General features: G+C 40.3%; 1 protein-coding gene across 3 annotated transcripts in view; it reads left to right on the plus strand.

Moving 5' to 3' along the window:
* lrrc39 (leucine rich repeat containing 39) overlaps positions 1–15,361 on the plus strand; it is a 127,749-nt gene that overhangs the window by 45,563 nt on the left and 66,825 nt on the right. For 2 of the 3 annotated variants that reach the window (XM_062452698.1, XM_062452696.1), the window contains exons 3-7: positions 2,406–2,511; positions 2,625–2,781; positions 3,045–3,181; positions 9,164–9,309; positions 9,406–9,558. In XM_062452698.1, the coding sequence (XP_062308682.1) occupies positions 2,406–2,511; positions 2,625–2,781; positions 3,045–3,181; positions 9,164–9,309; positions 9,406–9,558 (699 nt within the window). The remainder of the gene's footprint in view (positions 1–2,405; positions 2,512–2,624; positions 2,782–3,044; positions 3,182–9,163; positions 9,310–9,405; positions 9,559–15,361) is intronic. The other variant, XM_062452697.1, reaches the window with a different exon arrangement.

The following is a 15,361-nucleotide window of genomic DNA, read 5'->3' on the forward strand; positions in this document are numbered from 1 at the left end:
CACACAAGGCACCTGGAATTGATGGCATCCCTGGTCGAGCTCTCAAGGTGTATGCAGATCAACTGGCAGATGTCTTCACAGACACCTTCAATCTCTCACTGCTCCAGTCTGTAGTACCCACATATTTTAAGAACACCATTGTCTCTGTCCCCAAAAAGACGAAAACCGCTCTGCCTGAAGAACTACCTCCCAGTGCATTCACCTCCACCATGAGGAAGTCCACACTTCCACACTACCCTCTCCCACACGGGCCAGAGGAACACATATGAGAATGCTGTCCATGGACAATAGTTCAGCATTCAATACCATTGTGCCCTCCAAGCTTGTTATCAAGCTCAGAGATCTGGGACTCAACACCGCTCTCTGGGCTTGGATCCTGAACTTCCTGACGAACAGACCCCAGGCTGAGCACATAGGTTGAGCACAAAGGCACCACAACATCCTCCTCCCCTGACTCACCAGCGCCCCTCAGGGCAGTGTGCTCAGCCCTCTCCTGTACTCCATGTTCACGCACGACTAGGTGGACACCCACAGCTCCAACACCATCATTAAGTTTGCTGAAGACAAGACTGTCATCGGCGACAATGAGACGGCCTACATAGAGTAGGTCAGAGCCCTGACATCTTAGTGCCAGGACAACAACCTCCATCTCAATGTCAGCAAAGCAAAAGAGCTGATTGTGGATTACAGGAAGTGACAGGGAGCAGGATTTCCATCAATGGGACCACGGTGGAGAGAGTCAGCAGCTTTCACAAAGAGAGCAAGGCAATGGCTCTTCTTCCTCCGAAGGCTGAGGAAGTTCAACATGGACTCCACGATACTCTGCAACTTCTACAGGTAACAATTGAGAGTATCCTGACTGGCTGCATCACTGCCTGGTACAATAACACAAAGACAATTCCATACAGCTCCATCTAGCATTCTAGAATGGAACCAGGAGAATCCAGCCCAACAGCACTACCCAGCTGATGGCCCTGAACCCCCAAGAACATTCTTCAACAGACCATTTTATAGATACGACAGTTCTCAAAAGTCATTGGTCCATACTACAAATATGCAGCTATACCAAATCTCTTCTGTTATTGGTTAACTCCTAAGAACAATACAGTTGAATCCACATTGTCTTCAGACCATCTGCTTCTTCCCCCCAGGTGACAAGAACTCTCCCAGGTCACTCAGACTTCCCGTCTCTAGACTTCACGTCTCCTAGTTAGGTGTCATAAAACTGCAAGTGGCATCTCTACCAAATGGAGTTGAATCAACATTCATTGTATCAAGCTTCTTAACCAACTGTAAACTTCTTTTAAAACGCATTCATTGTACATATGACCAAAATGTATTTCATAATGCCCTCCGGTGCTTGCCCTGGGAAAAGGCTGAACTAATTATGAAAATCGGTTCCTCTTGGAATTCTTGTTTACAGTTTTTTTTCAAATGCTTACACACAAATTCCTTATTTTTCACACCATTTCTGAAACCTGACACTCAAACACCAGAACCGCACCTCAAATCAGCGAAACCATATGCACATTTTTGGCCTTTGACTCGGGTTTCAATTTCATAAAACACTTTTTGCAAAACACAACACACAATTCTCCACGTAACACACAAAATTCTAACAGGAAGCATCTTGATTTCCTTTTTCAAAACACAACCAATAAAAATGCCACACTAATTCATCAGTGCCTCGCATTAACTCCTCACATGTGCAAACACTCATTGCTTAACTCAACACCAACTAATCATGGCTTTAGAATAGGCCTATAAATAGCCTAATTTGAGTCGATTTACAGTGGTGGGTATAATTTGAACCTTTACTGTAGAAATGATAACAGGTATGTAACAATCTACTGTAATGTACTAATGTACACATAATAGCTGTTTCAGCACATCACACGGTATACTATACACAAACATATTTTAGCACCCATGCATCCATTGACTGCAGTGCACTGCATGATTGGTCACAGTCTGGTGGATTACTGTATCATACTGTGCAACAGTACAGTGACTGTAAGAAGACATTCTGACAATATGGTAGAAAATAGTATATATTACTGCATGCTACAGTTCATGGCACACACACACACACCATTCCATAATCACCTTTTTCAAAATTAGGTTTGGTTTCTGTCCTACTACACTCTTTCGTACTGTGTAATACTGTATTCACATTTGATGAATGAATTTTTCCTCATCTCTGCCGTTTACTTTCAACCTTGTACAGAAATGTACATAGGAGCTCAAGAAAGAAGAGCTTTAGGTTTTGAATAACTGTGTGTATATGATATATCCAAAAATGTAATATAATATAATATGGTAAAAGTGTTTGCAACATGATGACAAATGTTTGCTTTTGAGACGTGTTTGTGATATTTTGAATGCAGTGCTTCATTTCTCCATAGGTTGGCGCAACCGTGGGAGGACCGGATAGTCTTGGCCAAGTTGAGAGACAGAGTGGTAATAGAAGAAGGACGTGTGATTTTTAGGATAGAAAAGGAAGAATGGAAGGTGGATATCTTTTATACATTCATTCTACTATTCATTCATTCTACTTTTTTCAAATTAAACAGATAACTAAGATCATAGTGGTGCATTCTAACTCTTATGAATTTCTCTTATAGACTATACCGCCATCCTTGATACATCTTCCTCATATTCATGAATGGCAGATACACAAGGCTGGACTGCAGAAAATCCCACATTTCATTGCTAGTTTTGAAAATGTCACTGTTCTCAACCTCTCCCGCAATGCCATAACAGATATTCCAAAGGAGATTGGTCAGTAAACCATTTAAATAATGATTACTTAAAAAAAGCACAAGCATTATTTCATGTGACACTGTATTTGGCTTTTGTCCATGTTCAAAACTGATGTTAATTCCTATTGCCACCATTCCTGTTTACCAATATAGCAACTCCTGTATTTTACAGAAAAACATAAAAGCCATGTATGAAGTGAAATGTTATAGTAATGCAAATGTTTAAAGAATCAGAACTATGGACCAATGAAATAGATTGAATGTTAATTGTTCTCATTGCAGGTAAACTTGCCAGGCTAAGGGAGTTGCTGGTTAGTTACAATAGAGTACAAAGTCTTCCAAAGGAGCTGGGATGTTGTGAAAACCTAGAGAAATTGGACTTGGCAATGAACAGGGACCTTGATGAGCTACCCACTGAGGTACCTGTCAGTGTCACTAATTCCACTAAAACCTTTATTAAACACTATCAGTTCAAATGTACGTTTATAGAAACTCAACTTAAAGAAATTAAACATTTAATACATTATACAATGATGAACAAGGATTTCAGAATAATACAAACCTACATAGCCCATCAAACGTTTAGGCTGATGCTACATAAAATATGTGGCAACCTAAATTACCCCTATAGAATGATCATAGCTTCATAAATAGTTAACATTACAATTGCAAAAACAAACCTAAATCCATGCCTCTATCAGGGTACAACATGTTAAAAAGTTATTGGTTAATGTATTGGTTAATAGCAGTTATTTAAAACAATGTCAAAAAAGTCAACTTGGATGTGTTTAGTGGGTGTATGTTTTTTTTATTATCAATGATGTAAAGGTCTATAAAAAAAGGACCTCAACATCTCAATTTGAACCTGGCTCAAATTAGTCGGATTGTGTGAAGTAGAATTGGCCTTAATGGAACCGCTTTAGCCCCAATTGACTTGTTAGGTTAATTCAAGTCAGGTTTGGGACTTTAATACTAGTTTATTTTAGCAGACTAACTGTCACGCTTAACATGTGTTGTTGGTTAACCATACATTCCTGTAATCATTGATGAAAACAATGATTTACTACAGATTTTTGCCGTGCTGCCATAATTTTACCTTCATTAACCACTATCAGACGAAAAATGTGACTTTATAGACAATCAGCTAAAATAAAAAGATAAATTATTCAGTGATAAATGATAATATACAAACCTATATACTGTTTAATTATATGTGATATAGGCTATATAACGTTTAGGCTTGTGCTACATAAAATGCTCATAGCTGTCATAGTTAACGGCTTGCAGAGAACGTACTTTCAGGGAGAGGTCACATAGCCGTGAACGTTGCTTTTTGCCATGGTGCATCGTTTTGATCCATGTGCAACCTCTTGGGCTGCTTAAGAATTGAGTGCACACAGAATTTATTGACTACCATAACTTGGCTTGAATTAAAGCTCGAAAGGTCTGATTGCATAAACTACAATTGGCCTGTATGGAACCGCTTTCGCACTAACTGATTTATTGGGTTAATTCAAGTAATCCCCACTTTCTTTTACTCGCTTTATGGATCAGGCCCCAGAGCTACATATTTTACTCAAAATAAGCTTATAACTATAATCTTACACATAGAGAACATTCATAAACATGGCCTTATATAAACTTAGAACAAATGGTCTCCTAGATGGTCAATCAATCAATGTAGCGATCTCTGTGATTGGCTAACTCTACTCAGTGACAATTGAAACAATAGTCTCAGGACATGATGCCACCAGCTTCTTTGATGTGGCATCTCTCTCCAAACCAGGAGATAATAAAGCCACAGGAGTTGTCCAAATATGACCAAAATGTATTTCACACAATCTCACTATTCATGCACTGAGGTCACAGGCTAGGAGCGATTTATGCAATTTTCAAGATAATTGACTGGTCAGAAGGTAGTGCTGTCATACTTGTAGATCTGTTATCGCAAACATAATCTGCCCCTGATCAGAGGGGTGTTCCATCAACGTCGATTAAGGAAAAGCGAGACTTATTTCGGCAAGTCTCGCTTACTTTAGCGAGAGTTCCGTTCCATTAAGGTGGCTTATTTTAGTTCTAGCTACGTAACCAAGGTAACTTATACTTCGGAACTAGCCTGATCCATGTCAGGCTAAAAGTCAAGCTAAACTAAAATGTGTTGCAAATAATTTCAAACAGGCGGAAACAGAATCTCAGAAGACAGTTCCGTCGAGTAAATTCCTGCGCACAAAGCACTTAAAAGCCGATATATGCTTCTCCGTTTTCCAAAAAACGGACACATGGGAACGCCCTCCTCTACGGGGAACGCCCTCTCCGAGCTCTCCGAGAGCCCCGGAGTAGTGATGTGTCGTTCGTGAACGATTCGTTCATTTTGAACGAATCCTTACAAGGACTCGGGAGTAACGAGTCCTCTCAAAGAGTGATTCGCTCATTTTCTCGTGGCCGCGCATCGGGACTGTTGCATAGGCTCGTCCAAGTAAACAGAAATGATTCGTTAATTTCCCGACTTGGTCTTCGGGTACGAGTCTTTGGATAATTTTTCACGTGACCTGCATAGGCTCTGTAGTGGTAGCTAGAGGAAACGCTAGAGGGAACGATTCGTTCATTTCCCGACTCGGTCTTTCTACGAGTCTTTGGATAATTTTTCACGTGACCTGCATAGGCTTTGTAGTGGTAGCTAGAAGAAACGAACGATTTGTTCATTTCCCGACTCGGTCTTTCTACGAGTCTTTGGATCCTTTTTTCACGTGACCCGCATTGTATTTTTTAGTAGAGGAAACAGTTTCCTCATTCCCTTTCGCGTGGCCGCTGTTTAGTAAGACGTGAATGATATTCGCTCAAATCATCATACTGACTGGTTTTGTTATTTTCACTTTACATTTACACACAGTTTAGTGCAGTGTAATTGTTTGCCGTTATAATTAAATGCTAGTGTGAAAATAAATGACCAAATCATACAAACTGTCATGATACATTATTTTAATGCAGGAATTTCTTTTAAAATAGTATCTGCTGGTGCACATGTCATGCACTAACCTACATGAGAATATGATACGTGTTTGCAGTGGACGGATAGCCCCCCCCCCCCGTTGAAATGAACGAATGACTCGAAAAAAGATTCGTTCATTTTACTGAACGAGATTCAAAGAACCGAATCAGTAAAATGATCCGAACTTCCCATCACTACCCCGGAGAGCTCGACGTGCACCTCCTGAATTACATTACTATCCGTCGTAATTTCGGATAGTTACGGATACCCCCTTGGCTGTGATCGGTCAGTATTATGAACCGCTTGCGTCAGGGGCGGGGTTGCCGTGATAAACAGCACGAACAGAATCCTTTGACCGCCATTGCTGTAAGTTTTTACAATTCATATTTCAGCTAAACAGTACATGTAAATCAGCATCTGAATAAAAATGTGACGAGAAATGGGCAGTGTAGTTGCTGAAAATGTGCGTATTTTATTGATGAAACGGCTAATTTGTAAATTTGCTCCGACTTCTCGATAACCTAGGTAAATAACCGGCCTTTAGTCCGTGTTCGGAAAGGTAAATTCAGACTTTTTGAAGTGCAGACATTAATGATTGACATGTTTACTTAATCTCCCAAAAATATATTAATTTAAATAAACAAGTTAAGAAATAATGTCACTTTAACTGTTTTCAAAAGCCATTGGTTAATTGACATAAAATAAGGCCTTAGAAACTAAGCAGAGCGTCTAGACAAGTTACAATCAATTATGGCGTATCCGTTCTTTGACAACCCTGTGGTGGATGAAGGTGCTCAGATTATACAAAGAGCGTTTATCCCACCAGCCCCAAGGGTCTTCAGAGACAGAAGTAATGCTTCCCTGACCAGTATCTGTGTAGGTTCTCACACACACACACAGGTATAGTTTCAGCAGGCCCAGCATAGTTTATCTAGATAGATTTAATTGTCATTCTTAAAAAATAAATACATAAAAATATATATATATATGAAATAACACTTTAGCAACTCTTAAGGATGGCAATGAACACATAAGAGCAGCCTACCATCCTTTGTAGAAAGTAATAGAAAGGAGAGTAGTAGACTATAATAGTAGAAAGGAGGGTAGTAGACTGCAGTCTATGTAGGTAGGCCTAGACTATGTAGTCTGCTGGAATCACACACAAGGAAGCAAACTCACTGTAGCCAAGCCTTGACACTGTTCAGTCTGTCTGCATCTCTGTGTGTCTTTGCATGTGGGACATTCTTGAACGGGCAACTATGCCAGGAAATATGAAGGGTATACCTTGCTCCAAAGCAGTACCTGAATATTATTATCAGTTTTTCAGGTCATCTTGAAACACAAAGAATCAAGGAGACTTTTTATTCAATTGTATAAAGTATTTTCATTGTTTAAAGTAGCCTATATGTTGACAAGCCTCTATATTACCTCTCCTTCTGGCTTCCCCAATATTATAGGTGCAATATACTGTCCCCATGGGTGTATCCAGGCCCACTGGAAGACTCAGGGGGTGACTGCCTGGTGCCCCCATGGTTGAAAAAGTGTTTCTTAAATGCCCTCTTGAGTGGCAAAAATTAGACCAAGTGCCCTACTGTCTGCCATTCAAATTGTGAAATATGCTTGAGAACACAGGATGCCCCATGCAATAAATGACAGTGTGCCCTCTATAAATGTAAAAACATGTCTTAATGAGTTCCTTTATAGTAGAGAAAATGTGATGCAGTACCCTATAAGGTGCCCTTACAATGGTCTAAATTGGACTGTCTGTTATGAAGTGCCCTTTATGCTGCCCCTACATGACAGTGTCCCAAATGTTGCCCTTTCCAAAGAAGACGATTAGATGCTGTGCCCAACAGTCTCCCCTAATGTTCCCACTATAGGGCATGCTTTCCCAAAGTGAGGCTGTGACAACCCTTGGCACAGCCACAGTCTGTCACTGTCCAAGCCCCCTCTGGATCTGTGGAGGCAGACTATGTTAATTGGAAATCTGGAAATATGGGGCAGCTGTCCATACACTGTCAGCCAGAATAGTAATAATTGGATTTGGATTAAATATGCACGCGTAATATAATAATGATATATTCTTAGTCATGCTGAGCAATTTTAAATGACTGTTCTGCCAAGCAAAGTGTGTTTTGGTCACCTTCTGATCTGAAGTCGGTGCTGGATCTGTGCAATACTAGTTATTTCAGTGGATCCCCATTTTAGTCATGGTTATCTTTCCCTTTTATCTTAAAGCTCAGCATTTAGCCTATCAGTTAATAAATGCGTGTGGCAAAGTTATTTTGAAGTAATTTATTAATTTTGTTCAAGATGTGAAGACAAAAACATTATTAGCCCACATCAAGTGTAATTAACCATGGCCTTCTTCAGTGTTTTGAATTTTATCCTACAATTTTCAATTGCTGCCACGTTCTTTTTTGGGCTATTATTCTCAATCTCCTGTTGAGAATATCGGCCATAGGCTAGCCTACTGTCAGAGCGGTTTCAGACAGCTCATCAAATTACGCTTATTATCAGTAGGCCTAAATGCATATATGTTAAGTAGATTTGGTAGGTCTACAATTTACGCATTTTAAAAGTCGTAATGGTTTGACAAGTTGTCTCCCTTGCCATGTTAATTGCGGCAACATTGCCCTTTTTGGGGACAACTCCCCAAAAAATCAAAAAATCAATTTACGCTGCTGAAACAACACCACTCTACTGGTTTACGCTTTGCTTTTTGCGTCATAACTCCTCTTTTCGACGATCGCCTGATCTGGGCTGCACAGTCTAAGCTTATTTAGGTCTAGCTTGAATTAGCGTTGCCTGTTAGTGGAACGGAACGTTAGTGGAACGGCTTGAGGCCGAATCCCAATACTACCCCTTACCCTTACCTCTAGCCCTTACTTTTGCGCGTCCACGTGATAGCTAGTGGTGTCCCAATACTCCTTTTGAGCTAAGGGTAGGGCTAAGACGTAACCAAGTGGCGTCCCATTTCTTAGGGATATGTAGCCTTTACCCCTCAGTTTCGAGGGCAAAGGGCTAGGGGTAAGGGGTAGTATTGGGATTTGGCCTAAATTGACGTTTACCCAAGTGAGACTTATTCGTGTTAGCGCGACTTGCATTAGCGACGTTGATGGAACACCCACTAGGTTAGGTGTACAGAATAAGTTACCATGGCAACTTTTTACCCTGGTAAAAAGTGAACCATAGTCATGACACTGAAAACCCTATGGTTAAATCTGAAGTTGACTCCCTAACCTCCAAAACCTGCTTTGTTGTATAGGCCTCTGGACTACCTGTCTGCCCCTTAAACTGAAGTAACCCTGCAAAATTGTCTGTTTCATTGTCGTGCTTTTAGGTTCAAAACAGTCAATACAAGTCAGTTGAATGTTGAAAAATCTAGTGTAGTACTGTCCTGTGTTCTTAGCTTAGGAACCTGAAAAAGCTTTACCACTTGGATCTCTCCATGAACAAGTTTACTGCAATACCTGACTGTGTCGTCACTCTGCCTGCACTGGAGTGGTTGGACATGGGGGGAAACCAACTTCAGAGCTTACCAGACAACATACACAGGTGCATTCCCCATTCATGGAGTCACCATTAAACTTCAGCCCACAAATGGAGTTTGTTTTGTATAGAATTTGAATTATTAATGTGCTTGAATTCCAGAATGGAGAAGCTGCATACACTGTGGTTGCAGAGAAATCAGTTAGAGTACCTACCTGACAATATTAGCTATATGCATAGGCTGGACACCTTGGTCCTTAGCAACAACAAGCTCCGTGACATTCCTTCACTAATGGAAGGGATGAGCAATCTAAGGTAAGTGTCTAATTTGAGTTGCAACACTGATGTATTTTCACTCTTCGACCACTACCCCCATTCACATTGTTAAAAGTTTTTCAATAGACATAAGTAAGCAGCAGACCGGTACTATGGCCATGGAGAAGGACTTTCAGTTGCCATAAAAACTATTAGAAGTTTTATTGATTTCATGTATATTTCTCTTACAATCAAAGGTTCTAAAACTTCGGAATTGTCCAAAGCTTTATTGACTTGGCATAGAACCATAGACCAGGGCAAAAGTAACAGGCAATTTAAAGATTTCCAAATCCAACAATCGGAAAAGATACAGCGAGGATACTAGGAATACATAGTTACAGATGTTACGTAATTTGAGGGTTCTCACTCGAGAGATGTAATGCAAGACATGATGAGTTTGGCTACAAATGTTGGCCCATATAATAGGGGCATGTTGCAACAAACTCTCCTCCAATGTATCTATCTCTGTTGTTTCCTTCATATCCATTTTAAGTTAGTACTTAAATCAATTGGTTTGCTTCCTCCAAATCTTGCCCGTACTGGGGTTTGAACTCGGGTCCTCTGATTTGCAAACACAACTACTACCTTTTTAAATAATGCTTTCACCAGCTACGCCATCAATAAACTAGTTCTTTGATGTCTTGGGTGGGTGGTATTTATACTGAGTGAGTTTAACCAATTCAACTTGGTTGCATGAGTTTTAGCAATACATTTGACTAACCTGGGGGGTATTCCAGGTAGCGGGTTTAACAAACTCTGAGCCTAACCCTGAACTCTGAGTTGAGTTACTCAAAAATGGGAAACTACAAAAACTTGGTTCCAGAAAAGCAGATTTGAATTTGTTAACTCAATTCTGAGTATGTCAACTCTGAGCTAAGCGCGGGCATGAGAACTATTGAAAGCCAACATCAATGGAGCTCCAATACTAGGATCCACCATGGCACCCGGCGACAAAAAATGTTGTCCTACTTCACCACACTTCAGATATAAGTTTTATTTCGTGTTTATGGTCAATCTGAGCACATATTCCGTAAAAAAAGCAACACGGCTGTAGCAGCGTATACAATTGGCGTGGGAGACAAACTGCCAAGTCAATGCATACATTTGAATGTAATAGCCAGTCCATACATTGAACATTTAACCCCACTGTCCGTTAATATTACAGGAGAAAAAGTGGTGGACTTAATAAAATAGCATGTTCAATGTTATATTAAATATAAAAACATACTACGAACAGGTAAGACATATTTTGCTTAGGCTATACGCTTGTGATTGTAGCCTCAACGTCACCTTGGTTTTAATCATATTTGACATGATACAAAGTAAATATCAATTGGTGCCTATTTCAACTTGTAGTAGCAGTTTCCCCCAACAGAATGCTTTTCATCAAAGGATGATGATGATGATTAAGATGACGAAGAGACATTGACTGCTGCCGCAGAAATGGATGCAGAGAATTATGTATAGTAGCTATTGGTAATTCTCTCCCCATGTACTTTTATTTACAGGCTTGTGTGGAATTGTCAGTGACATTATGTGAATAATTAATATAAAAAACGATTTGCACATTCTGATCCTGTTGAACAGAGCATGGATGCAGTATACAGTGATATGTTCATTTAATGGCAGGTGAATTCTGCATGTGGAACTGTGAAATGTAATGCAATCTCATGCATTCCCAGTTACAAGTAAATGAGTTGTACAAACTGCACCTCATGAAGAAAGTGCCAAAAACTGACCAAGAGATGGTGTAGGCCTACTTAGGGTAGAAGAATAAAGGCTAATCTTGAAAAATATTTACTGGAACACCAGTTACAGGAGGATGCATGGTCACAGGTGATGTTAATTGTAGGAACAATAGCCTATATGAATATTAATTGTTGAATTTGCTGAATTTCTATTTTGACCAAGAGATGGTGTACTTAGGGCAGAAGAATAAAGGCTGATCTTGTAAGGCTATCAACCTGCCCCCACCTCGCATATGGTAAAATATGGAGTTACTGGATGGAGTCTCAACTTGATGGCTCTCACACATCATTGTGTAACTTACTGTAGCATTGCTAGTCATGTTGATAAGTAAGGGTCAACATTGTGGTGTGATTAGTTGTTCTTGGGTATAAAAGGAATTGTGAAGCATCTGTGGATTCTTGATCTCCTGAGACCTTCTCCTCAGCACTGGCTTATCCTACTCCTTCCTCATCTTGCTTTATATCTCTGGTTTACAATAAAAATGGTAGAGTAGGTATGAGTTAAGCTTCAGGCTTCCGGTTATGACGTGGACGTGAGAAGTCGCAGAACCCATGTGCTCCGGTAAAATACATATAAATGTAAACCCGTTTGTTTGATTTGGTAAAAAGTCTTAGTCGAGTGATATAAGTGCAAGATATAAGTAGGATCCAAAATGAAGTCGAGTAAACCCAGTTCAAGAGGTAAATAGAAGAGAGATGACGATCTTGAGTTAGCTCAGCGGCTAGCTGAGGCTCCAGAAACCCAAGCTAGGGATGATGGAATTTTAGCAGCTATTCACGCTCTTCGAAAAGACTTCTCTGCCCAGCTCAAAGAAGTTATCACCTCAAATCACGAGATCAAAGAAGCCTTAGACTCCTTCTCCGAAAGGCTAAGTGGGGAAGAATCCCGTATAAATTCCGCTGAGGATCAATTGAGCAACCTAGTTAACGTCTGCAACCACTCAAAGAAAGATGCTAGCACTCACCAGGTCAGTGGAGACCATGGAAAACCGCCAGCGCCGCCTGAACTTGAGACTGGTGGGATTGCCAGAAAACGCAGAGAAAGGTGACCTATTATCCTTCCTCAACAAGTGGTTACCCGACCTCCTTGGTCAAGAACATTTCCCGATTCCACCTTCCATCGACCAAGCCTTCAGACTTCCAAATGAAGCCACTTTTAAAGCTAACAAGCCGAACCTAAAACCTTTTCCTCGAGCGATTCTGAATTTGAAATTCCGCTGGCTGACCGACAGAGACCGGGTGATGAAGGCTGTTCGCAAGAAGAAATCTCTACAGTTCGAGGAGAATCGGGTGATGTTTTTTCCAGATCTCTCCCCCGAGATCCAACAACAGAGGATAATGTTTGATGGCGTGAAAACCCGACTGCATGATCTGGATATTGAGTTTGGATTACAGTTCCCTTCAAAGATGAGATCTACCACAAGGGTAAACCTCTTACGTTTCTTACTCCAACAGATGTATAGGCCTTCACCTGAGAGATCGAGACAGAACGGTCTCAGACTGAACGGGACAATGTTGTGAGTGAGTCTAGCTAGATTTCGCTAGCTTGGATCCAAAATAAATGAACGACATAGACTAAGCTTTATTAGATAAGAATGTCATGTATCACATTGTTTGTATTATAGCTGCCCTTGCTTAATTGTATTCACTAAGTTTTGTTTCACTTTACATAATGTTGAAGATCGGTGATTACACATCATGGGTTTACTTTTCTTTTTTTATACTTAATAATTTCTGCCGGACGTGGGTTCGGCAGAAATTTGTTCAATGTTTTGTATCTGTTCCTTAGTTAAGGATCAATGCAAGATGTCCGGAATTTCAGTGTATTGCAAGAGGGTGAGTGGGGTCTGTGCAATTAGGGGGCACAAGGATTTAGGAGAGCTCCATCTCCGTTCTAGAGAGGGGGCGTTTGTTACAAAAATTTTTTTTCATGTTTTGATGGCACACTGGTCTCCTATGGTAGAAGAGGGGTCGATAGTATGACGTTAATATTATTTAGGCTGGGTTATGAGTAATGTTCATTTTCTCAATATTTCTTCATGGAATGTCAGGGGTATGAGAAAATTAGTTAAAATTAAGCAAATACTGTCCAGACTTAAACACCTCCAAGCAAAAGTCATATTTCTCCAAGAAACACATTTATTGTCAAAGATTGTGCACATAAGGAGGAGATGGCCTGGGCAAATTCTAGCTTCTTGCTACTCCTCACAGGCAAGAGGAGTAGCAATTAGGGTTGCAAAATTCCGGGAATATTCAAAGTTGGAAACTTTCCACGGTAATTAATGGGAATATACGAGAATTAACAGGAATAAACTGGAAATTTTGGGCTAATTTAACTGTATTTACCTTGTCAGAAGCAGCCATGCATGCAAACATTTATAATACAACTTTTGTGTGGACATTCATACATCCTACCCTCACTGCTGTAAAAAGTTAGTCTACTGTATACAAATAAACTTGGTATTAAAATGAACATGGCTTCAGTTTACCAAGTAATCAATATGCTAGGTAATGACAGTGTTGGGAAAGTTCACTTTCTACATGAACTAGTTCAGTTCATAGTTAAAATGTTTAAGCTCACAGCTCCAAAAATGTCTTTCAATATGTTGCTAGCTATAATTGAAATCTCTGTCTGCAATACCGCTCTTGGCCTCTACGCAATTCGGCGCTCTCACACTTGCCAGGCATAGGGCTGAAATGTTCAGAAGCAACACTGATGACAAAGACATTCAAAAACAACAGAACGTTTTACGTTTATGTTTCTGGCAGACAATGTTCCCAACCAGCTGCATTCAGGGTCCAGCTGAGCTAGGTGTGCATAGTCTTGTTCTCAACTACATTGAAGTTCCCTGTTAAATGCTTTTGCAAAAAAACTTTGGCACGTTTTTTTTCTTTCAAAATTCCCGTGGAAACTTTCCGGAAAATTTACCGGAAACTTTCCGCCCCTTTGCAACCCTAGCTATCACTGAGATTGAAACTGAAAGCGGGACAACAACTAATCCAACAGTGTTAAATTTTATCAGCAGAGTGGTGCTGCTGACGATGCGTATGAAGGAGGCTGACGACTTCTCTCATTATAGGACATTTATTTCAGAACAATGAAATGTGGCCATCTGCCAGTTGGGTTGATCGCGAACTAACTTTTTAAAGTAAAGACGTTACGCATAAAAATGTCCATGTACGGGAAGTCCATTAGATCACAATACAATACATGAACATTCATCACATTAATTATTGTGTGCTCTTGCGCCCTCTTGTGTCGCTAAGAGTAAATCATATTTACAGTCATGTAACCTGAGAACATAAAAAATAGGCTTACATTTTAACACCCCCACTTGTACTCAGGTTGGTAACACAAAAAACACCAAAACAAGTTAAACAAATGTGTACCTTTGGCTTACACATATTAGTCACCAAAAAGAGGACCTGCAAACTTTCCCAGTTTGAACTTGCTGACAGGCTTCGTCATCACATCAGCGACCATTTCATCAGTAGCACAATACATTAAATTCACCTTACCCTCATTCACAGTAGACCTAATAAAGTGATACCTAATGTCTATGTGTTTACAACGCTTTCTATTTACAGGATTTCTGGCAAGAGCAATCGTCCCCTGATTGTCTTCGTGTATTACCATTTGTGTGTATTGGTAACCATCCATATTCTCCAGTAATTGTTCTAGGTAAAGGCATTCCTGAACAGTAGAAGCAAGTGCCATATACTCTGCTTCGCATGTGGAAAGTGCAACAGTAGGTTGCTTCTTAGACTTCCATGAAACAAGTGCACTGTTTTCACTAAGACTAACACAGTATCCCGAGGTACTGCGGCGATCACTGATATCAGTCGCCCAGTCTGCATCACTGTAGGCTTTTATACCAAGATTCTCAGTGCTTCTCCTAAAGGTTAAACCTTTGCCTGCTGTACCTTTAAGGTATCGCAGGACATGCTTCACAGTAACCCATTGCTCCTCTGTAGGCTCGGCTAGGTACTGTGACAACCTGCTCACCACAAAACTCAGATCAGGCCTACTGCAGGTCGTCAGGTATATCAGACTG

The sequence above is a fragment of the Osmerus eperlanus genome, chromosome 26 (genome assembly GCF_963692335.1).
Source record: "Osmerus eperlanus chromosome 26, fOsmEpe2.1, whole genome shotgun sequence".
Lineage (NCBI taxonomy): Eukaryota > Metazoa > Chordata > Actinopteri > Osmeriformes > Osmeridae > Osmerus > Osmerus eperlanus.